Genomic DNA, 25,040 nt, shown 5'->3' on the forward strand with positions numbered 1-25,040 from the left:
CCAAGTGGGATGGCTTGCCTCACCAGATCAGGTCTCAAATAATCTCCTTGTCTCCGAAGGTCCGTCTGTCACTGACCTGGTGGCTGCAGGACCAACGATTGAGCGTCCCTTCTGGATCTCCAGCTGGGTCCTTCTGACGACGGATGCCAGTCTGAGGGGTTGGGGCGCGGTGTTGGAGCAACACTCTCTTCAGGGTCAGTGGACCAGGGAGAAGTCTCTTCTCCCGATAAACATTCTGGAATTGCGGGCAGTGTTCAGTGCTCTGAAACTGGCCTGGCATCTGGTACTGAACAGGCCTGTTAAAGTGCAGTCAGACAATGCCACCACGGTGGCGTATATAAATCATCAAGGCGGCAGTCAAAGCCGCATGGCAATGCTGGAAGTGTCAAAGATTCTTCAATGGGTGGAACGTCATCTGCCAGCCATATCGGCAGTGTTCATTCCGGGGGTCCTCAACTGGGAAGCGGACATCCTCAGTCGTCAGGACGTACACGCCGGAGAGTGGAGCCTTCATACAGAAGTATTTCAACTCCTGGTGGACAAGTCAACCAGATGTAGACCTGATGGTGTCTGGACACAATCACAAGGTTCCGGTCTTCGGAGCAAGAACAAGGGATATTAAAGCAGCGTTCGTGGACGCACTGGCAATTCCATGGAACTTTCGTCTGCCGTACGTGTCACTCATGCCCAGAGTAGTGAGGAAGTTCAAGGAAGAAGGAGGAATCCTTTTTCTAATAGCTCCAGCGTGGCCCAGACGGCATTGGTTCTCAGACCTACAGGGTCTCTCGCTAGAGCGTCCTCTTCTGATTCCGCAACGACCAGACCTCCTCATTCAGGGCCCTTGTGTTTACCAGGATTTGGCCTGACTGGCTTTGACGGTGTGGCTCTTGAAGCTTCCGTACTGAGGGCCAAAGGCTTTTCTGAGGCTGTCATTCAAACTATGTTGAAGGCCCGTAAGCCGGCTTCTGCTCGGATTTACCATAGGGTCTGGAATTCTTACTTTGCTTAGTTCGCATCTAACAATCATGACGTTTACAAGTTTAGTACGGCCAAACTTTTGGCCTTCCTACAACAGGGCCTAGACTTGGGCCTTCGGCTGGCCTCCCTCAAGGTTCATATTTCTGACTTGCCGGTATGGTTTCAGAGAAAAATTGCAACTCTACCTGATGTTCATACATTCACTTAGGGTGTTTTATGGATTCAACCTCCCTATGTCCCACCTGTGGCTTTTTGGGATTTGTCGGTGGTACTGGAGGCTTTGCAAGAGTCTCCGTTTGAACCTCTTGAATCTGCGGACCTTAAGTGGCTTTCTCTCAAGGTCTTGTTTCTGCTGGCTATTGCCTCTGCTAGACGGGTATCAGATTTGGGTGTCTTGTCTTGTAGGTCCCCCTATCTGATTTTTCACCGTGGTCGGGCGGTTCTTCGAACGCGCCCTGGTTATCTACCTAAGGTGGTGTCTTCTTTTCACCTTAACCAGGAGATTGTGGTTCCGGCCTTTGTCTCTCCGGATTTATCCTCCAAAGAGCGGTCTTTGGGTGTGGTATGGGCTCTCCGTATCTATGTGAAGAGGACAGCCTCCGTTAGGAAATCTGATTCTCTCTTTGTACTGTTTGGTTTTCACAAACGTGGCTGGCCTGCTAACAAGCAGACCTTGGCCAGATGGATTAGAATGGTGATTGCACATGCTTATGTACAGGCTGGCCTTCCAGCTCCTGCTACCATCAAAGCCCATTCTTGAATAAAGCGACCCGTGAATAATTGTGCAAGGTGGCTACGTGGTCCTCAGTGAACACGTTCATAAGGTTCTATGCCTTCGATACTTCCGCCTCCCAGGATGCTTCCTTTGGACGCCGGGTTCTTGTGCCCGCTACAGTGCATCCCCTCCCATAAGGAACTGCTTTAGGACATCCCCGATGTTATTCCCTGTGGAATACCAGTGTACCCCGCTGCAGAAAAGGAGATTTATGGTAAGAACTTACCCTTGTTAAATCTCTTTCTGCGAGGTACACTGGATTCCACAGGGCGCCCACCCTGACGCACTTAGCTTCTTTGGGTTGGTATGGCATCAGCCACTGATACATTCTCCTGTCGCTGAGCATCTTGGGAACAGTCAAAGCTTTTAGCCTGTTGGTGCCTCGGATCAAGAGCCTACACTACACCCCCCCCCGCCCCCCCCCCCCGATGTTATTCCCTGTGGAATCCAGTGTACCTCGCAGAAAGAGATTTAACAAGGGTAGGTTCTAACCATGAATCTCCTTTTTATTGATTTTATGTAATATTCTCATTTTTCTGAGATTTTGGATTTGGGGTTTTCTTAAACTGTAAGCCATGTCGAAGTCAGAAAATATTGCAGTACACACATTACGTACAAACACCACATAGATGGCCTCCGTGTGCGTACTTATTCGGCCGTGCGTGCACATATTCGCAATTTGCATATGGTCGCTCTCGCGGTCCTGCGTATTAGAGCGTGGTATGATTAATTACAGTGGAATTTGTACTCGCATGGAAAAGCCACAAAGACGTATCATATATCTAATCCAATATATTGCATAAATCACCCACTGTCTGCTTTCTCTTCTAATGGCATGAGGATGGGTCACACATAAATTATACTTCCAGAGACTCAAATACAATGGCCTTATTTACACAAAGCTTTGAAATTCTATGAAGAAGGCAAACACCTGTGTTTACTCCTATTGTTCCAGGGTAGCCCAGTTTCTGTCGAAGACGATAAATACTGAATTGTCTTGTCTGAAGACAAGACAAACAAAAAGACAATACCCAGGAACCTAGTTTGAAGAGAAACTCAATTAGCAATAGCTAACAAAATTACAAACCATTTAGAAATCCGAGGTAATAACATTCATAGTCTAAACCAGGCATGTCCAAACTGCGGCCCTCCAGCTGTTGTGAAACTACATATCCCAGCATGCCCTGACACAGTTTTGCTGACAGAGAATGCTAAAGCTGAGTCAGGGCATTCTGGGATGTGTAGTTTCTCAATAGCTGGAGGGCCGCAGTTTGGACATGCCTGGTCTAAACTCTTGGAGATATATAAATTTGTATATATATGTGTGTGTGTGTGTGTGTGTGTGTGTGTGTGTGTGTGTGTGTGTGTGTGTGTGTGTATATATATATATATATGTGTATATATATATATATATATATATATATATATATATATGATTCCTAACAAATTGTAATAGCAGGAGTATGTGTGTGTGTATATATATATATATATATATATATATGTATGTGTGTGTGTGTGTGTATATATATATATATATATATATATATATATCACCAAGGCAGCCGGCACTCCCCTTGCTTACATATCATCTGCTCCGGTGCCCTCCCTAGGAAATATTTCCAATTGCAGATAGGAGAACAGGCGGCACTCTGGAGACTGTTCAAAAGATTTTCTTTATTGGAGTAGCATCCAACAATTGTTTCGGGCCTCCGCCCGTCGTCAGGGATGTACAACACAGTGAAAACAAACAATTTATATCCTCACAGAACCTTCCCCACATACATAATTACATTGACTCACCTCACCTGCGCTCCTGCCCTCCTATCCGAACGCCGCGCTGGCCGCCGCTATCACAAACTGTGCAGCTGCTTCCGTGTAGCGGGCGACGTCATCGGAAGGCGCCCGCAGGGAGGAACAAGTCAAACAGATAGGTTACCTAGGTGACAAAAAACAAAAACAGAAACACACACATAAGGCATCATATATATGATCTAGAAAAGACATAGACATCTTAATGCAGCCTAAATGTGTGTGCATACATAAACTATACGAAAACTGGAAAAACATATATGAAAAAATATATAAAAAACGAACAATGGGACACTCTGCAAAATAAATCCCAAATGTGATATAAAATACAGGCAGTATCGTTATATATCAAAAAATATCTCAAAAGAATCTTTCTCTAACGTCCTAGTGGATGCTGGGGACTCCGTCAGGACCATGGGAATAGCGGCTCCGCAGGAGACAGGGCACAAAAGCAAGCTTTTTTAGGATCACATGGTGTGTACTGGCTCCTCCCCCTATGACCCTCCTCCAAGCCTCAGTTAGGTTTTTGTGCCCGGCCGAGAAGGGTGCAATCTAGGTGGCTCTCTTAAAGAGTTACTTAGAAAAAGTTTTTAGGTTCTTTATTTTCAGTGAGTCCTGCTGGCAACAGGCTCACTGCATCGTGGGACTTAGGGGAGAGATTTTCAACTCACCTGCGTGCAGGATGGATTGGATTCTTAGGCTACTGGATATAGCTCCAGAGGGAGTCGGAACACAGGGCTCGCCCTGGGGTTCGTCCCGGAGCCGCGCCGCCGACCCCCCTTGCAGACGCTGAAGATGAAGAGGTCCGGAACCAGGCGGCAGAAGACTCTCAGTCTTCATCAGGTAGCGCACAGCACTGCAGCTGTGCGCCATTGTTGTCAGCACACTTCACACAGCGGTCACGGAGGGTGCAGGGCGCTGGAGGGGGGCGCCCTGGGCAGCAATGTATAATACCTGTATGGCGAAAAATACATCACATATAGCCCTTGAGGCTATATGGATGTATTTAACCCCTGCCAGATATCTAAAACTCCGGAGAAGAAGCCCGCCGAAAAGGGGGCGGGGCCTATTCTCCTCAGCACACAGCGCCATTTTCCCTCACAGAAAGGCTGGTGGGAAGGCTCCCATGCTCTCCCCTGCACTGCACTACAGAAACAGGGTTAAAACAGAGAGGGGGGGCACTGATTTGGCGATATGTATATATATTAAAATGCTATAAGGGAGGAACACTTATATAAAGGTTGTCCCTGGATAATTATAGCGTTTTGGTGTGTGCTGGCAAACTCTCCCTCTGTCTCCCCAAAGGGCTAGTGGGTCCTGTCCTCTATCAGAGCATTCCCTATGTGTGTGCTGTATGTCGGTACGTGTGTGTCGACATGTATGAGGAAAATATTGGTGAGGAGGCGGAGCAAATTGCCTGTAATGGTGATGTCACTCTCTAGGGAGTCGAGACCGGAATGGATGGCTTATTTATGGAAATTACGTGACAATGTCAACACGCTGCAAGCCGGTTGACGACATGAGAGGGCCGGCGAACAAATTAGTATCTGTCCAGGCGTCTCAAACACCGTCAGGGGCTGTAAAATGCCCATTTACGTCAGTCGGTCGACACAGACCCAGACACGGACACTGATTTCAGTGTCGACGGTGAAGAAACAAACGTATTTTCTTTTAGGGCCACACGTTAAGGGCAATGAAGGAGGTGTTACATATTTCTGATACTCCAAGTACCACAAAAAAGGGTATTATGTGTGAGGTGAAAAAACTACCTGTAGTTTTTCCTGAATCAGATAAATTAAATGAAGTGTGTGATGATGCGTGGGTTTCCCCCGATAGAAAATTATTGGCGGTATACCCTTTCCCGCCAGAAGTTAAGGCGCGGTGGGAAACACCCCTCAGGGTGGATAAGGCGCTCACACGCTTATCAGAACAAGTAGCGGTACCATCTACGGATAGGGCCGTACTTAAGGAGCCAGCTGATAGGAGGCTGAAAAATATCCTAAAAAGTATACACACACATGCTGGTGTTATACTGCGACCAGCGATCGCCTCAGCCTGGATGTGCAGAGCTGAGGTGGCTTGGTCGGATTCCCTGACTAAAAATATTGATACCTTTGACAGGGACAGTATTTTATTGACTATAGAGCATTTAAAGGATGCATTTCTATATATGCGAGATGCGCAGAGGGATATTTGCACTCTGGCATCAAGAGTAAATGCGATGTCCATATCTGCAAGAAGATGTTTATGGACACGACAGTGGTCAGGTGATGCAGATTCCAAACGGCACAAAGATGTATTGCCGTATAAAGGGGAGGAGTTATTTGGGGTCGGTCCATGGGACCTGGTGGCCAGGGCAACTGCTGGAAAATCCACCGTTTTTTACCCTAAGTCACATCTCTGCAGAAAAAGACACCGTCTTTTCAGCCTCAGTCCTTTCGTCCCTATAAGAGTCATATCTGCCCAGGGATAGAGGAAAGGGAAGAAGACTGCAGCAGGCAGCCCATTCCCAGGAACAGAAGCCCTCCACCGCTTCTACCAAGTTCTCAGCATGACGCTGGGACCGTACAGGACCCCTGGATCCTACAAGTAGTATCCAAGGGGTACAGATTGGAATGTCGAGAGGTTTCCCCCCTCGCAGGTTCCTGTAGTCTGCTGTACCAATGTCTCCCTCCGACAGGGAGGCAGTATTGAAAACAATTCACAAGCTGTATTCCCAGCAGGTGATAATAAAATTACCCCTCCGACAACAAGGAAAGGGGTATTACTCCACACTATATGGTGGTACTGAAGGCTAGGTGAGACCTATTCTAAATCTGAAAAATTTGAACACTTACAAGGGTTCAAATCCAGATGGAGTCACTCAGAGCAGTGATAGCAAAGAACAAGGGGACTATATGGTGTCCCGGGACATCAGGGATGCTTACCTCCATGTCCCAAAATTTGCCTTTTCTCACCAAGGGTACCTCAGGTTCGTGGTACAGAACTGTCACTATCAGTTTCAAGACGATGCCGTTGGATTGTCCAAGGCACCCCGGGTCCTTACCAAGGTAATGACCGAAAGGAGGATTCGTCTTCAAAGAAAATGGACGACCTCCTGATAAGAACAAGGTCCAGAGAACAGTTGGAGGTCGGAGTAGCACTATCTCAAGTAGTTCTACGACCGCACGGGTGGATTCTAAATATTCCAAAACCGCAGTTGTTCCGACGACACGTCTGCTGGTCCTAGGGATGATTCTGGACACAGTCCAGGAAAAGGTGTTTCTCCCAGAGGAGAAAGCCAGGGAGTTATCCGAGCTAATCGGGATCCTCCTAAAACCAGGAAAAGTGTCAGTGCATCATTGCACAAGAGTCCTGGTAAAAATGGTGGCTTATTATGAAGCGCTTCCATTCGGCAGATTTCACGCAAGAACTCTTCAGTGGGATCTGCTGGACAAATGGTCCGGATCGCATCTTCAGATGCATCAGCGGATAACCCTATATCCAAGGACAAGGGTGTCTCCTGTGGTGATTACAGAGTGCTCATCTTCTAGAGGGCCGCAGATTCGGCATTCAGGATTGGATGCTCGTGACCACGGAGACCAGCCTGAGAGGCTGGGGAGCAGTCACACAAGGAGTGTGATCAAGTCTGGAGAATTCTCTCCACATAAATATACTGGAGCGAAGAGAAAATTTATAATGCTCTAAGCTTAGCAAGACCTCTGCTTCAAGGTCAGCCGGTATTGATCCAGTGGGATAACATCACGGCAGTCGCCCACGTAAACAGAAAGGGCGGCACAAGAAGCAGGAGGGCAGTGGCAAAACTGCAAGGATTTTTCGCTAGGCGGAAAATCATGTGATAGCACTGTCAGCAGTGTTCATTCCGGGAGTGGACGACTGGGAAGCAGACTTCCTCAGCAGGCACGACCTCCACCCGGGAGAGTGGGAACTTCATCGGGAAGTTTTCCGCATGATTGTGAACCGTTGGGAAAGACCAAAGGTGGACATGATGGCGTCCCGCCCGAACAAAAAATGGGACAGGTATTGCGCCAGGTCACGAGACCTTCAGGCGATAGCTGTGGACGTCCTGGTAACACCGTGGGTGTAACAGTCGGTGTATGTGTTCCCTCCTCTGCTTCTCATAACCAAGGTATTGAGAATTATAAGACATAGAGGAGTAAGAACTATACTCGTGGCTCCGGATTGGCCAAGAGGGACTTGGTAACCGGAACTTCAAGAGATGCTCACAGAGGACTAATGGCCTCGGGAGCTAAGAAGGGATTTGCTTTCAGCAAGTACCATGTCTGTTCCAAGAGGAACCGTGGCATCGGCCTTTAAGAAAGGACCTGCTCCAGCAGGGACCTTGTCTGTTCCAAGACTTACCGCGACTGCGTTTGACGGCATGGCGGTTTGAACGCCGGATCCTAAGGGAAAAGGCATTCCGGAAGAGGTCATACCTACCCTGGTCAAAGCCAGGAAGGAGGTGACCGCACAACGTTATCACCACATGTGGTAAAAATATGTTGCGTGGGTGAGGCCAGGAAGGCCCCACGAAAAAATTTCAACTAGGTCGATTTCTGCACTTCCTGCAAACAGGAGTGTCTATGAGCCTCAAATTGGGGTCCATTAAGGTTCAAGTTTCGGCCCTATAGATTTTCTTCCAGAAAGAATTGGCTTCAGTTCCTGAAGTCCAGACGTTTGTCAAGGGAGTATTGCATATACAGCCCTTGTGTGCCTCCAGTGGCACCGTGGGATCTCAACGTAGTGTTGGGATTCCTCAAATCATATTAGTTTGAACCACTCAAATCTGTGGATTTGAAATATCTCACATGGAAAGTGACCATGCTGTTGGCCCTGGCCTCGGCCAGGCGATTGTCAAAATTGGCGGCTTTGTCTTACAAAAGCCCATATTTGATTTTCCATTCGGACAGGGCAGAACTGCGGACTCGTCCCCAGTTTCTTCCTAAGGTGGTGTCAGCGTTTCACCTGAAACAACCTATTGTGGTGCCTGCGGCTACTAGGGACTTGGAGGACTCCAAGTTGCTAGACGTTGTCAGGGCCCTGAAAATATATATATATATATAATTCCAGGACGGCTGGAGTCTGACTTGCTGTTTATATTGTAGGCACCCAAAAAGCTGGGTGCTCCTGCTTCTAAGCAGACTATTGCTCGTTGGATTTGTAGTACAATTCAGCTTGCACATTCTGTGGCAGGCCTGCCACAGCCAAAATCTGTAAATGCCCATTCCACAGGGAAGGTGGGCTCATCTTGGGCGGCTGCCCGAGGGGTCTCGGCTTTACAACTTTGCCGAGCAGCTACTTGGTCAGGGGCAAACACGTTTGCTAAATTCTACAAATTGGATTCCCTGGCTGAGGAGGACCTGGAGTTCTCTCATTCGGTGCTGCAGAGTCATCCGCACTCTCCCGCCCGTTTGGGAGCTTTGGTATAATCCCCATGGTCCTGACGGAGTCCCCAGCATCCACTAGGACGTTAGAGAAAATAAGATTTTACTTACCGATAAATCTATTTCTCATAGTCCGTAGTGGATGCTGGGCGCCCATCCCAAGTGCGGATTGTCTGCATTACTTGTACATAGTTATTGTTACAAAAAAAAAAAATCGGGTTATTATTGTTGTGAGCCATCTTTTTTAGAGGCTACTTCATTGTTATCATACTGTTAACTGGGTTCAAATCACAAGTTGTACGGTGTGATTGGTGTGGCTGGTATGAGTCTTACCCGGGATTCAAGATCCTTCCTTATTGTGTACGCTCGTCCGGGCACAGTACCTAACTGAGGCTTGGAGGAGGGTCATAGGGGGAGGAGCCAGTACACACCATGTGATCCTAAAAAAGCTTGCTTTTGTGCCCTGTCTCCTGCGGAGCCGCTATTCCCATGGTCCTGACGGAGTCCCCAGCATCCACTACGGACTATGAGAAATAGATTTATCGGTAAGTAAAATCTTATTTAAAAAAAAAAAAAGGAACATTATAAACATTTTTAACGGATATCTTTTTATGTGGACAACTTTTATCATGCACCAAATTTTATATATATATATATATATATATATATATATATATATATATGTGTGTGTATGTGGATATATGTATATCTTGAGGATGGAAATAGATAATCATATCGTGTGGGATCATATTGTTCAGAGTCACGAAAATATTAATCTGGTGGGAATAAGAATATTATCATATATTACAACATTAAGTTATTAATAATACCAGATTTATGTATGATTAATGTGATGTATTTAACTAGTCATGGGGCGGGAACTCAGATGCAAACAACAGAAATCACATCTCAAATCTTAGCCATCGCCCACATCTTAAGCTGACCAATGATCCCCGGTGCACAGGCTATGTCCCACCCCCGAATCAATGGAAGAAGAGCACACAGTGTCTATTGTATTATGTTTTGATCCACTGTATAAAGAGCCAGCTGCATGCCAGGTCACTATCACAGACTCTGAAGGTCATCTACCCTGATGACTGAGGACCAGACTGGGAAGCGCAGGCGAAACTAAAACACGTATGTACCATTGACTGTAGCCATTATTCTATTCTATTCTATTGTATTGTTATTATAACCCCCTTTCAGTAATTATATGTTGGTGTGTTGGAACCTGGCATTTTAAATACAATCTGGTGTCGTGTTTCCTTTCCCTGCTAAGGTTTAAAGTGTATTTACAGCCACTCGGGCTGCTGCATTGTGCTAACAGCGTATAGGCCTGTGTACGCAAACTGTGTAGTCACTACGCCCTTTAGGCGTACGTACGCAGAGTGCGTACACTGCGACTTTGTGTACGTAAGGTTTGTGAATAATATAAAGGTGAAAGGTTAATTATTGCGGCCGCAGCGGCTAAGGTTTAAAGTGTATCAAGTGTGTTTAAGGTATATGCTTTTTAATCCTGTAAGTAAATTAGCGTTTACAGCCACAATCATCAAAATTATAACAAAGGCTTGAAATATCTCACTTTGCATGTAATGAGTCTATATAGTACATTAGTTTCACCTTTTAAGTTGGATTACTGAAATAAATGAACTTTTGCATGCTATTCTAATTTTCTGAGTTTCACCTGCATGTGCAGAGTATGCGCCGTTTGCTATAAACCGGTAGATGCGTCCAACTCAGAATCAGGCCACAGTGTTTTGTGTCATCCATCATTTAGTATATGTAGCTAGTAGTTTTTAGGGCCTGGCAGTGCCGGATTACCAAATAGGCAGAGTAGGCACCGGCCTATGGGCCCCACTCCTGTAAGGGGCCCCGCAACAACGGATCAATATAATATTGATTTGATCTTGAAAGAAAATTACAATAAAGCTTTCTTAAATTGTTACAAAACACAGAAAAAAATGAATCCACTTAAAGAAACGGAAACTTTACATTAAAGACTCTATAGAGAAGATACTGTATTAATGTAATGTACCCATTAACAACTTAAAGTACATAAACCATAAACATAAGATTCACATTACAGTTTCCAGATCGTAGACTGTTGTTTGTTAAAATTGAAAACGTATTAGGAGATAATTTGTGAGGGGGGCCTTGAGATTTTGACTGCCTAGGGGCCTCCACAGGGTTAATCCGGCAGTGGGGCCTGGATACTGTTTTATCCTAGTGTCTGAATAATCCTGTCTTTCCTTGCAGGGTCATTGTAACGATTTACTCATCTTCCAGGTACAGCCCTACTCACTGCTCAGGTGAGAGAGCTTTCTTTTTAAGTCTTTAGATTTTTGTTATAACTATCGCTTGTTGTGCAATGTTTCATTTATCAGACAAGACTACAGTTTACCAAGAGGAGCTATATGAGCAGCATGTCTTATATACACAGACCCACCGCCTGGATAGGTTATAATGGGCAGTCAGCTACTGAGCCTGATGATGCTCTCACCGATGCATTGTGACGTGAAATAGATGTATTAACCTGGAGAAGGCATAAGGAAGTGATAAACCAGTGATAAAAACAGCCAATCAGCTCCTAACTGTTAATTTACATATTGGCGCTAATTGGCTGGTGCGTTTATCACCTTGCATTTATCACTGGTTTATCACTTCCTTATGCCTTCTTCAGGTCTTCAGTATTTTAAGAGCAACATAGCGGTAGCAGTTTGCAGAAGATAGCACACTCCTGCGCGTATCTATGCGCAGGTGCAGAATATTAATATTACACTGTATTTATGTACTCTGATATTCGGCGGGAACCCAGTGGATAACATCTGCAAGTGCACCTGGACCAGGCATCGCCCACCTATTCAAACCGACCTATGACCCCTCCTGTACTGTAAATGACCAGCCCTTTGACCTATGGGTGAAGAGGTTACAGATTCCATTGTTTCATGATTTGGACAAATGTATGAAAGCCACGCTGCCTGGCCGGTCAAACACATTCTCTGAAGGTCATCTATCCAGATAGACCGAGGACCGGAACCGGGTGGCGCTGGCGTACAAACGTATGTATCATTGATTGTAGCCTGTTTCTCTTATGTAATTGTGTTATTGTTGTTATCCCCTTTTGAGTAAATAACTGTTGGTGGGTCGGATCCCAACATATTTAATTGGTGTCGTGTCCCTTTCTTGCTAGGGGTTATAGAGTGTATTCCGCCTCACGTGTAGCTACTCTATGCTTACAGCGTGATGGCGTGCGCACGCAACGTGTACGCATCTGTTAGGGGTTTCACACACATGCTTAGTGGTCGCAGCGGCCTGTACAGATATACGTTTAAGGTATTGCTTTTTCTTCCTGAAATTAATCAGCTTTAACATGATCCAACCAGATGAAATGGTGGGTCTCCCACTGCAGTGTAAATGGATTTGAGTGTAGTCTAAATTTTACGGTCATCAGGGTCTTTTAAGGAGATAGCACCAGGTACAGGCAGCACAAACTTACATGACAGCCTGGACACTGAGGTATCCACAATTGGAGGATTCTCCCACACCTTCCTATCCTCAGTTTGGAAAGGAAAGTTTAGCAACTTAGGGTTTTGAGATTTCTTGTCAGGATTAACCCACGCCTCTTTAAAAAGTGTGTTTAATTCCTGAAGCTCAGTTGTTAGACAGCATCGCCCTGACTACACGGCTTCAGACGGATTATGGGTGGATTCTCAATCTGCAGAAATCACACCTGGTACCATCACAGAGACTGCAGTTCTTGGGGATGATCCTGGATACGGTGTCTCAGAAGGTGTTCCTTCCTATGGACAAGGCCTTGACAATTCAAATGATGGTGCGCTCTGTTCCGAAACCTCCGAAAATCTCAGTGCATCTCTGCATCGGCTGTTGCGCAAGATGGTAGCCTCATATGAGGCAATCCAGTACGGAAGATTCCATGCCCGTCCTTTCCAGCTGGATCTGCTGAACAAATGATATGGCTCAAACCTGCACATGCACCAGTGGATATCCCTGTCACCAAAAGCAAGGATTTCCCTGTTATGGTGGTTACAGATGCCCCACCTGGTAGAGGGTTGACACTTCGGAACTCAGGCTTGGGCTCTATTGATGACAGATGCGAGCCTCCACGGTTGGGGTGCTGTCACCCAGGGGGCTCAGTTTCAGGGAAGGTGGTCACCTCAAGAGTCCTCTCTTCCGATAAACATTCTGGAACTCAGGGCGATTTACAATGCCCTTCTACAGGCTGCTTCTCTCCTCCAACATCAGGGCATACAGGTCCAGTCAGACAACGCCACGGCAGTGGCATACATAAACAAACAAGGAGGAACAAAAAACAGGGCCGCAATGTGAGAGGTGTCCAGGATACTCCTCTGGGCAGAACGCAACGCTAGGGCCATGTCGGCCATCTTCATTCCAGGAGTGGACAACTGGGAAGCAGACTTCCTCAGCAGGTGTTTCAGCTGTTGGTACAACGGTGGGGCTGCCCGCTGATTGACATGATGGCTTCTCGACTCAACAAGAAGCTGTGTCGATACTGCTCCAGGACAAGGGATCCACAGGCTGCAGCGGTGGATGCTCAGAAGGCGCCATGGATTTACCAGTTCATCTATCTGTTCCCTCTAATGCCTCTCATTCCCAGGGTCCTAAAGAGACTAAAAAGGGAAAGCATTCAGGAAATTCTGATTGCCCCGGATTGGCCTAGTCAGGCCTGGTATGCGGACCTCCTGGCCATGTCCCTCGAAGAGCCCTGGTCTTCTGCAAGGTCTGTTCGTCTATCCAGACTTACCGCGGCTACGTTTGACAGCATGACGGTTGAAAGGGAGAGCTTACCCCGAAAAGACCTTCCTGACAAGGTTATCTCTACTATGGTCCAGGCTAGGAAGGTGGTCACATCTAAGCATTACCACCGCATCTGGAAGAAGTATGTCTCCTGGTGTGAGAGTCGACAATAATCCACTGCAGATTTTCATCTGGGCAGGTTCTTGCTCTTCCTGCAAAAAAAGCTGGTGGGGATATGGGGCCTAATTCAGACCTGATCGTATCAGCAAATTTGTTAGATGGGCAAAACCATGTGCACTGCAGAGGGGGCAGATATAACATGTGCAGAGTTAGATTTGGGTAGGGTGTGTTCAAACTGAAATCTAAATTGCAGTGTAAAAATAAAACAGCCAGTATTTAACCTGCACAGAAACAATATAACCCACCCAAATCTAACACTCTCTGCACGTTATATCTGCCTCACCTGCAGTGCACATGGTTTTGCCCATCTGCTAACAAATTTGCTGCTACAATCAGGTCTGAATTAGGCCCATTGGCCTTCGTTTAGGATCTATTAAGTTTCAGATCTCGGTCCTGCCTGTTTTCTTCCAAAAACAGTTGGCTGTTCTCCTGAAAGTCCAGACGTTCTTGAAAGGTGTCCTTCGAATTAAGCCACCCTTTATAACTCCCACGGCACCGTGGGATCTCAATTTGGTCCTGACTTTTCTCCAATCTGAATGGTTTGAACTATTACTCCGGGTGGACATAAAATACTTGACTTTGAAGAATGTCATGTTGTTGGCCTTGGCCTCATTAAGGCATGTCTCGGAATTGGGGGCCTTATCCCGTAAGAGCCCTTACCTGGTGTTTCACGGGGATAGAGCGGAGCTAAGGACTTGTCCACAGTTTCTGCCTAAGGTTGTGGCGGCGTTTCACATCAACCGGCCGATTTGTGGTTCCTGTGTTGTCAGACACGTCAGTTGCCTCGATATCTTTGGATGTTGTTCGGGCTTTGAAGGTGTATGTCAAGAGAACTGCTCGTAACCGGAAATCTGATTCCCTGTTTGTTCTCTATGACGCTACGAAGATTTGATGTCCTACTTCAAAGCAGTCTGTTGCTCATTGGATCCGGATGACTATCCAACAGGCTTACTCTTCGGCAGCCCTGCCGCTGACGAGTTCTGTTCAGGCCCACTCCACAACGTCGGTGGGTTCTTCCTGGGCGGCTGCCAGTGGTGTCTCGGCTTTGCAGTTTTGCCGAGCTGCTACTTGGTCTGATTTGAACACTTTTGTAAAGTTTTACAGGTTCGATACCTTGGCTACTGAGGACGTTCAGTTTGGTTGCTCTGTTTTGCAGGGGTCTCAGCACTCTCCCATCTGTTCTGGGAGCTTTGGGACATCCCCATGGTAACTCTTACCATCCCAGTATCCCCTAGGACGTGAGAGAAAATAGGAATTTAATACCTACCGGTAATTCCTTTTCTCCTAGTCCGTAGGGGATACTGGGCGGCCGCCTCTGTGCTTCGAATTTCCTATAAGAGTTGTTCTTGTGTATTTACTGCTTGGGTCTGCTGTTTATGTCCCTAATTTCAAGTTGTGCGTTGCGTTGCCATCCTCTTGTTATGTTATGTGCTGGTTCGTATTTCACCACTTTTTCTTATCTGTTTTCCTCCTCTCAAAGTAGGTCCATCTCCTCCGTCACAGTTTTCCTAGACTTAGTCTGCAGTAGGGGCATAGAGGGGAGGAGCCAGCACACTGGAGAGTTTTTAAAGTGCCAGGCTCCAATGGACCCTATCTCTACCCCATAGTGACTCTTACCATCCCAGTATCCCCTACGAACTAGGAGAAAAGGAATTACCGGTAAGTATTAAATTCCTATTTCTTTCTGCTGCTGATTTCTCTCCCAATGCAGCCAAGCATCTGACTAGCCTTCCTCATTGCTTTGTTACATTGTTTACCTGCCTTTAAGTCACCTGAAATAGTGACTCATAGATCCCTTTCCTACTCAGTAGTTGCCAGTATAGTGCCATTAATACTGTATTTAGCCTTAGGATTTTTGAGACCGACGTGCATGATTTTGCATTTTTTGGCATTCATTTGTAATTGCCACACTCTTGACCATTCCTCTAGTCTACCTAGAATCATTTGTTTTACCTTAATTTGCAATGTGATAAGTAACTAGCACCACAATCCGATTTAGGAAGTGAGAACTCTACATATCTCATATTAAGGAGGAGTTTGGATGCAATCATCATAAGACACAAAAATATATGTTTATTGATAAAATTCAGATAAGAAGATTTAACATATATTGGCAGTCTCACACACAGTACATTTTATGGCACAATTTTCATACTTTTGCACTTTGTCTCCCTCTTAATATGTCACAGGTTTTAAAAACAATTTTAATGAATGAATAAAAGTTCATTTTTATATTAAGGTGCACCACACCAAGACAAATTCTTTTCTTCTTCCTTGTTACATGTTCATTATCGTTTGTCATGTAGTAGCACTCCCCATATCAATATAAGGGCACGAGCTTACATTACAATACAATACTGGGTCCTCTTTTTCTCTGATAATTGGATATACTGTAGACAGTATCCTGTGTGGTTGGCATTCTCTATATTTCTCTGCTAGCATTGCCAGTCCCATCCCAGTTAATCTATACACACTCCAGTATGCATTTACCAGTCCCAGCCTGGTTACTCCAGTATGCATTACCGGGCCCAGCCTGGTTACTCCAGAATGCATTACGGGTCCCAGCTTGGTTACTCCAGTATGCATTACTGGTCATAGCCTGGTTACTCCAGTATGCATTACCGGGCCCAGCCTGGTTACTCCAGTATGCATTACCGGTCCCAGCCTGGTTACTCCAGTCAGGGGCGGATCCAGAAGAAAATGAAAGGGGGGGCACCATAATATGGGAACAGTAATAGTTATATTTACATGCACCTAAGGCACGCGTGCTCCCAGATAAGGAGTGTGGTTCTCCTTTTGAAAAAAAATAAAAAAGAAGTGTCAGTGATCGCGCTGAGCCCAAAGAAAAGTGGGTCCCACGGACCCCTCACTTTTAAAAATTGTGGTCCTATCTGTCCTTTTCTGGGTCCCATCGGAATTAAGGTTCATATTAATCTTATTAATTATTCAAATATAAAAACAGACTTGATTTGGACACTACAAAAGTATTGCGAGGGGGAGGATGGGGTGACAATGCTGCTGGGATGTGTAGCCAACAGGACACTCTGCCCCAGAGCTGTAACTAGACATTTCAGTGCCCTTTGGCAGAAAGTATATTGGTGCTCCCCCTGCCATATTTCAAACCAAGGACAGTGCGCGCCGAAGGTGCTCACCAAAAATGTAGGGGTCTGGCTTCATGGGGAAAGAGCATGGCCACATAACAGTACCAATTCACATTACACCACACAGGTAGAGCACGTTATATACACATTGCACCAGGTAGAGCACGTTACACACATTGCGCCAGTTAGAACACCCTATACACACTGCGCCAGGTAGAACACGTTACACACACTGCGCCAGGTAGAACACGTTACACACACTGCACCAGGTAGAACACATTATACAGACAGAGCCAGGTAGAACACGTTATACATATTGCGCCAGTTACAACACGTTATACACACTGCACCAGGTAGAGCACGTTCTACACACTGCACCAGGTAAAGTACGTTCTACACAATGCGCCAGGTAGAGCACTTTCTACACAATGTGCCAGGTAGAGCACGTACACACACTGCGCCAGGTAGAGCACGTTACACACACTGCGCCAGGTAGAGCACGTTACACACACTGCGCCAGGTAGAGCACGTTACACACACTGCGCCAGGTAGAGCACGTTATACAGATTGCGCCAGGTAGAACACGTTATATAGATTGCGCCAGGTAGAACACGTTATACACACTGTACCAGGTAGAACACGTTACACACATTGCACCAGTTAGTGTTCTATACACATTGCGCCAGGTAGAGCATGTTATACACGTTTTATATGGTACTAGGGAGTAGCGACAGAGGTAGCAGGGAGAAGGGACAGAGGTAGCAGGGACAGAGATAGGCACCAGGGAATAGGGACAGAGAGAGCAAGGAGTAGGGACAGAGGCACCAGGGGGTAGGGACAGAGAGAGGCACCAGGGGGTAGGGACGGAGGCAGCAGGGGGAAGGGACGGAGGCAGCAGGGGGAAGGGACAGAGGCAGCAGGGAGTAGGGACGGAGGCAGCAGGGGGTAGGGACGGAGGCAGCAGGGGGTAGGGACGGAGGCACCAGGGGGGGGTAGGGACAGAGGCACCAGGGGGGGGTAGGGACAGAGGCACCAGGGGGGGGTAGGGACAGAGGCACCAGGGGGGGGGTAGGGACAGAGGCACCAGGGGGGGTAGGGACAGAGGCACCAGGGGGGGTAGGGACAGAGGCACCAGGGGGGGTAGGGACAGAGGCACCAGGGGGGGTAGGGACAGAGGCACCAGGGGGGGGGTAGGGACAGAGGCACCAGGGGGGGGTAGGGACAGAGGCACCAGAGTGGGGTAGGGACAGAGGCACCAGAGTGGGGTAGGGACAGAGGCACCAGAGGGGGGTAGGGACAGAGGCACCAGAGGGGGGTAGGGACAGAGGCACCAGAGGGGGGTAGGGACAGAGGCACCAGAGGGGGGTAGGGACAGAGGCACCAGAGGGGGGTAGGGACAGAGGCACCAGAGTGGGGTAGGGACAGAGGCACCAGAGGGGGGTAGGGACAGAGGCACCAGAGGGGGGTAGGGACAGAGAGGCAGGAGAGTGTGCAGCCAGAAACCCCACCAAATAACTCCCTCCAGGGACCAGGCCCCCACTGCTTACCATGGACACTGTGAGCAGCCAGCAGCGCTGTCAGGCCGGGGGTTATAGTTCGCCAGGATGGAGTCTCAGGATGCGGCCAGGGGGGAGCGGAAAACGCTGAGGGGGCCGCCGCATGGTCGAGGAGGGAGAAGAGGGGAATCAGCGGGGAGTGCGGCGGCATCCAGCTGGGGGACCAGGGACCAAACTGGTACAGCAGCGGAGACGGAGTTCATCGTGGGGGGAGAGCATGCGGAGCAGAGGAGGAGGAGGGGAGGGCGGGAGATCACACTCTTCATGGTCTCCGCCTCTTCCAAGTTCCTCCCTCCGTTCCGTCCCTCCCACCGGACTGATTGACAGGACAGGACAGCGCTGCGGCTCACAGCGCGTCCTGAGTGAGTCGGGACCCAGCATTTTTTTTTTTTGTGTCCCCATATCAATTCCTGGGTAACGACAGGGGGGGCACGGGCCCGAGTGCCCCCCCCCTAGATCCGCCACTGACTCCAGTATTACCGGTCCCAGCCTGGTTACTCCAGTATGCATTACCGGTCCCAGCCTGGTTACTCCAGTATGCATTACCGGTCCCAGCCTGGTTACTCCAGTATGCATTACCGGTCCCAGCCTGGTTACTCCAGTATGCATTACCGGTCCCAGCCTGGTTACTCCAGTATGCATTACCGGTCCCAGCCCGGTTACTCCAGTATGCATTACCGGTCCCAGCCCGGTTACTCCAGTATGCATTACTGGTCTCAGCCCGATTACTCCAATAAAAATGATCGGCTACAGCCTTTTTACTGATACACACCATTGATTCTGCCCCGTTACCTAATACTAGAAACCATCTAGATATGTGCGCATGTCTCTCACCTATACTTCCCTATCCAGTGCCTAGTAGAATCCTCAATGCTAACTTCATGCCGAGAAACCTAATAAAGCCTGCCAGCTTTCTACACTTTGTCTCAAATCCAGCCTCCACCGTTAGCTCCAGTATGGTAACAGAAAAATCCCCAGTCCTGACAGTTTTACAGTTAAGCAATATTACAAATAATCAGTGAAACCCATGTAATATGTTTATATAATTTCTTATCTCCAGGTTGTGTCTGGACAGTATCGGGAAAAACACCTCTGTGTTAGGAAACCAGATATCCTGCCTACCCCGCAGGCTACTGCAACAGGCCAAGAAGAGAATCACGTTCTGGACAGCGACCAGGTTCCGTCAGAGCAGAAGGAATAGCAGTTCTTATGAATTTAATAACAACAAGACATGATCACTGGAGATGACGCGTTTGACTTTTTGCACTTCTGCCTTTAGCCCTGTATAAGGCAAGAACAGGCATGGACGCGAATAAACTACACACTGTTGGGTTTTTTAGTCAAGTTTTGCTAGGACAGTTTTGAGTAGATGAGTCATCCAAATATATTTTGGAATATCCCATGTTTTGCATTGAATTGGAAGTTTTTATTTTAGGTAAGGCAAGGGCTACCAGTTTTTGTTTTCTATTTAACCTTATATGCCATAGCTATATTCCATTTTTCATGACAATCCATGAAAAAGTGTCTCTTTGACTGACTTGGCAATATGTGATTGGCCAAGTTGCACTTCTATGAATGTTTGTAGGTTAAGCCCCATGCAGTGCGTTGACCTGAGAACCACACACTGTTGTGGAATCACAAGATCTCCCAGCTGAAGAGTCCAATGAGGAAAACGCTTTAGTCACGTGCAGCACAGACGTCCATCTCTGACAAGAGTGAGCATGCCCAACAGACATACAGTTCAGGTTAAAAAGCCATTTGATTGACACTTATCCAAGTCTAAACATGAACAGTGAACTATTACGTGATACATAACTTGGACAATGCATTCACTACTACACATTATAGCCGTATACACAGGATGCATACGTTTTCAAATATATGTATACTTTGACTATGTGCTTCATTCAGCGTGTAGTATTTCAGACAATAAAAAGTCTACCCTAAATGAGATTAATATGATCAGGCCCCACAGAACATCTGCCGCATGAATATATGGTCTCTTGTTCCTAAAGGATATATCTGGAACCTGCAATATATGATTTCAATGACTGGATGAACCTTTATGAATATGTCATTCATAACAAACACAGATGGCCTTGCCTCTATGAGTTTCACCAGCCCTACTCTCAAAGGGACATTCTGCTCAATCGGAGCAGATTATTGTCTTTTGGACATGCGTCGCTATTGATCCGGAATGCTTAGTATGTATGGCATTAAGAGTACGTGCCCGCTGGCATTTTACACGCGTCTGTTGTGACCCAAATAAGCACAGATCAAACATTTTCCATTCATGTTTGAATGTGTTTGTACTAGCGTTCATTTGCTTTCCAGCGTATTGAAATTTAGCAAGCAGCGTTCTGAAAAAGACCAACAGAACGCAGCGTAAGTGAAATGGACAGTACGTAGGGTAGCAATAGAATTCAAGTTATAGTGGCATATCCGTTTACATGGGGTTATACAAAGCTTAAAAACCACCAGTGAGTATAGACCCTAACTGAGTTTTGTTGGATGGAGGACAAGAATCACAGAGCGTTATCCTCTGCATTATCCCGGTATTGCTAATATTGTCCAAATAGAGCAAATGTGCTGTACCCGTAACAGACAGCTTTATGTACTTTATTTTGCACTACTATTGAGAATAGTAGCTAATGTTATTGATTGATATAAGATATTGCTTACTAATATACACCATCAGATTATTTATTCTTTTATAGGACCCGTGAGCTTTAATATAAATTATTTGTTAGCCATTCACATACACTGGCTGCGTGTCTTCCAATCTGTAGTCCGTAAGCAGCGAAGCATTGGTGCTGCAAGACTCCTGTCACCGACAGTGCTATAGAATCACAGCTGCAAGCTATACTAACTGTACATTCTCATTGATATCTCCGAAGGACTCTGTAAGAGGAATACAGTAGCGCTGATGCCACATTCAGTAATGCAAATGGCACAAATATACTGTGACCAATATCAACCAATCAGTCACCTCCTTTCATTAATGAGGTTTCTCCAAGATGGTTTCTGGCTAGAGCCCTACACTGCCAGGGACATAGGGGGACGGGCACCTTAATAAAATCTCCTTCATCCTTCTATAGAGATTATTATCAGAAGTTTATGCCACCGCTTTATACCGACAACATGTTAAACTGATCCCTTCAGTACTAAGGGCCTGATTCAGATCTGATTGCAGCAGCAAATTTGTTAACTAATAGGCAAAACCATGGGCAAAGATAGAGGAACACTAAGAAAGCCTTTTCAGTCTTCAACTTTTTCTTGTAACAGTGGTTATTCTGTTTTCTTTTCATTGTAATTTAATAAACATTTTAAAACTTGATTGGAAAAATATTTCATCAAAGTTGCCTCAAACTTTCTAGAAATATGGTGTACCCAAACGCAGCTCCCTATTGGCTGATCTGTTTTAGCAGATGGCCACTCCCATGGGTAGATCTAGGTGTAGACTCACTAAAGCCTGTGTTTTACATCAGCAGTGCTTATTGGCTGATGCCTATCACACATCGACAAAATGAATTGTGCTTCTGTTTATGAGCGGCCAAATGTCTAAATGAATTGTGTGAGAGAAAAAAAAAATAATGATTTTCAAGTGGTCAGGCTCAGAAGACCCCTGCTGGCTCTTGTATCCTGATGTGTGTTATATGAGCTCGCCCCATGGTTTAAGCAACACAAGACCATAAAGCACATTTATAAATAGCTTACATATAAAGGGGTCAATCCTATTGGGCGTGAGTTTGCATCATGAAACTGGCGGGTGTGGATTATTAGATCTACTCTAAAAAGGTCTACAGTCAATAGGTCTACCACTAATAGTAGACATGCATGAGGTTGACAGGGTCTAAAGGTCGACATAAAATAAATAGACAGTAGGAATGGTCGACACGGTCAAAAATGTCGACATGATGGTCGACACCAAAAAAGGTAAACACAATTTTTTTTAATTTAATTTGGGGTTGGGGGTGATTAGTCACTTTTCTTCCACAAACAAGCTCCATTAATGAATCACGTCCCCTCCCATGGCTCGCTTTGCTCGCCATGTTTCAGGCATTACTATTCCTAATCGTAGTCCACATGGATAGTAAAGTATGAAAAAGTTGAACAATAATGAAAAATAAATAAAATTACTTGTCTACCATATGTGTGTCGACCATTGTCATGGCCACCTTATGCCTCTGTCGACCTGTTGAACTGTCTGCCTTTTACATGTTGACCTATTGACCCTGTCGACCTAATGCATGTCTACCATTAGTGGTAGACCTATTGACTGTGAAAAGCTAGGGGATTCTGTATTGGAATGGATTTAGGTGTTTTCATAGATAACAAACTTAGCAGTAGTACTCAAAGTAGGAATACAGCAAGCAAGGTATTAGCATGCATAAAGTGGGGAATTGATGCAAGGGAGGAGAGTGTTATACTCCCATTTTACAAATCAATAGTGAGGCCACATCTCGAATACTGCACACACTTATGGGCACCATACTATAAAAAAGGATATCCTAGAACTAGAAAAGGTTCAGAGAAGGGAAACCAAATTGATTAAGGGGTTGGAGACGTTAGAATAGGAGGACAGGCTTGCTAGGCTAGGCATATTTACACTGGAAAAAAAGGAGATTAAGAGGGGATATGATTAACATGAACAAACATACAAGGGGACAATACACAGAGCTAGCGGTGGAGTTTTTTTTTTTTGTAAGATCATCACAAAGGACATGCGGACACCCGCTTAGGTTAAAGGAGAGGAGATTTCGCACACAGAGACGGAAAGGTTTCTTCACAGTAAGGACAGTACGGATTTGGAATTCCCTGCCTGAGAGAGTAGTAATGGTGGACTTGATCATTACTTTTCTCTAACGTCCTAGTGGATGCTGGGGACTCCGTAAGGACCATGGGGAATAGACGGGCTCCGCAGGAGACAGGGCACTTTAAGAAAGAATTTGGATACTGGTGTGCTCTGGCTCCTCCCTCTGTGTCCCTCCTCCAGACCTCAGTTTGAATCTGTGCCCAGACGAGCTGGGTGCTACTTAGTGAGCTCTCCTGAGCTTGCTAAAAAGAAAGTATTTTGTTAGGTCTTTTTATTTTCAGAGAGATCTGCTGGCAACAGACTCTCTGCTACGTGGGACTGAGGGGAGAGAAGCAGCCCTACTCACTGAAGATAGGTCCTGCTTCTTAGGCTACTGGACACCATTAGCTCCAGATGGATCGTACACAGGATCGCACCCTTGGTCGTCCGATCCCGGAGCCGCGCCCGGATCCGCGCCGCCGTCCCCCTCGCAGAGCCGGAAGACAGAAGCTGGTGACAGAAGCAAGAAGACTTCGATATCGGCGGCAGAAGACTCCAGTCTTCATATGAGGTAGCGCACAGCACTGCAGCTGTGCGCCATTGCTCCCACATTAAACCCACATACTCCGGTCACTGTAGGGTGCAGGGCGGGGGGGGGGGGGGGCGCCCTGGGCAGCAATTAGAGACCTCTTGGCAAAAGTGGGCATATATACAGTTGGGCACTGTATATGTGCATGGGCCCCCGCCATATTTTTACACAGAAACGCGGGGCAGAAGCCCGCCGCTGAGGGGGCGGGGCTTCTTCCTCAGCACTCACCAGCGCCATTTTCTCTCCACAGCTCCGCTCTCCCCTGCAGAATCACGGTAGAAGAGGGTAAAAAGAGAGGGGGGGGCACATAAATGTGGCGCAAAAACAGTATATACAGCAGCTACTGGGTTAACACTAAGTTACTGTGTGACTCCTAAGACATATAGCGCTGGGGTGTGTGCTGACATACTCTCTCTCTGTCTCTCCAAAAGGCCTTGTGGGGGAACTGTCTTCAAATAGAGCATCCCCTGTGTGTGTAGTGTGTCGGTACGCTTGTGTCGGCATGTTTGACGAGGAAGGCTATGTGGAAACAGAACGGGAACAAATTAATGTGGGGTCGCCGCCGACGGCGCCGACACCCGATTGGATGGATATGTGGAAGGTTTTAAATGATAATGTTACTTCCTTGCATAAAAGGTTGGATAAAGCTGAAGCCTTGGGACAGCCGGGGTCTCAGCCCATGCCTGATCCTATGTCGCAGAGGCCGTCAGGGTCTCAGAAGTGCCCACTATCCCAAATTGTTGACACAGATGTCGACACGGATTCTGACTCCAGTGTCGATGGCGATGATGCAAAGTTACAGCCTAAAATGGCTAAAGCCATCCGTTACATGATTATAGCAATGAAAGATGTGTTGCACATCACAGAGGAAACCCCAGTCCCTGACAAGAGGGTTTATATGTATGGGGAAAAAAGGCAAGAGGTGACCTTTCCCCCTTCACATGAGTTAAATGAGTTATGTGAAAAGGCTTGGGAATCTCCAGATAGAAAACTGCAGATTTCCAAACGGATGCTTATGGCGTATCCTTTCCCGCCAACGAACAGGTTACGCTGGGAATCCTCCCCGAGGGTAGACAAAGCTTTAACACGCTTATCCA

General features: G+C 46.6%; 1 protein-coding gene across 2 annotated transcripts in view; it reads left to right on the forward strand.

Moving 5' to 3' along the window:
• The window catches only part of KLHDC1 (kelch domain containing 1), an 87,850-nt gene extending 65,954 nt beyond the window's left edge, over window positions 1-21,896 (forward strand). For both annotated transcript variants that reach the window (XM_063947546.1, XM_063947545.1), the window contains exons 12-13: window positions 11,203-11,255; window positions 19,620-21,896. In XM_063947546.1, the coding sequence (XP_063803616.1) occupies window positions 11,203-11,255; window positions 19,620-19,794 (228 nt within the window). In that variant the 3' untranslated portion in view covers window positions 19,795-21,896. The remainder of the gene's footprint in view (window positions 1-11,202; window positions 11,256-19,619) is intronic.
• Window positions 21,897-25,040: the final 3,144 nt, after the last annotated feature.

This window comes from Pseudophryne corroboree, chromosome 12, assembly GCF_028390025.1.
Source record: "Pseudophryne corroboree isolate aPseCor3 chromosome 12, aPseCor3.hap2, whole genome shotgun sequence".
Taxonomy (NCBI): domain Eukaryota; kingdom Metazoa; phylum Chordata; class Amphibia; order Anura; family Myobatrachidae; genus Pseudophryne; species Pseudophryne corroboree.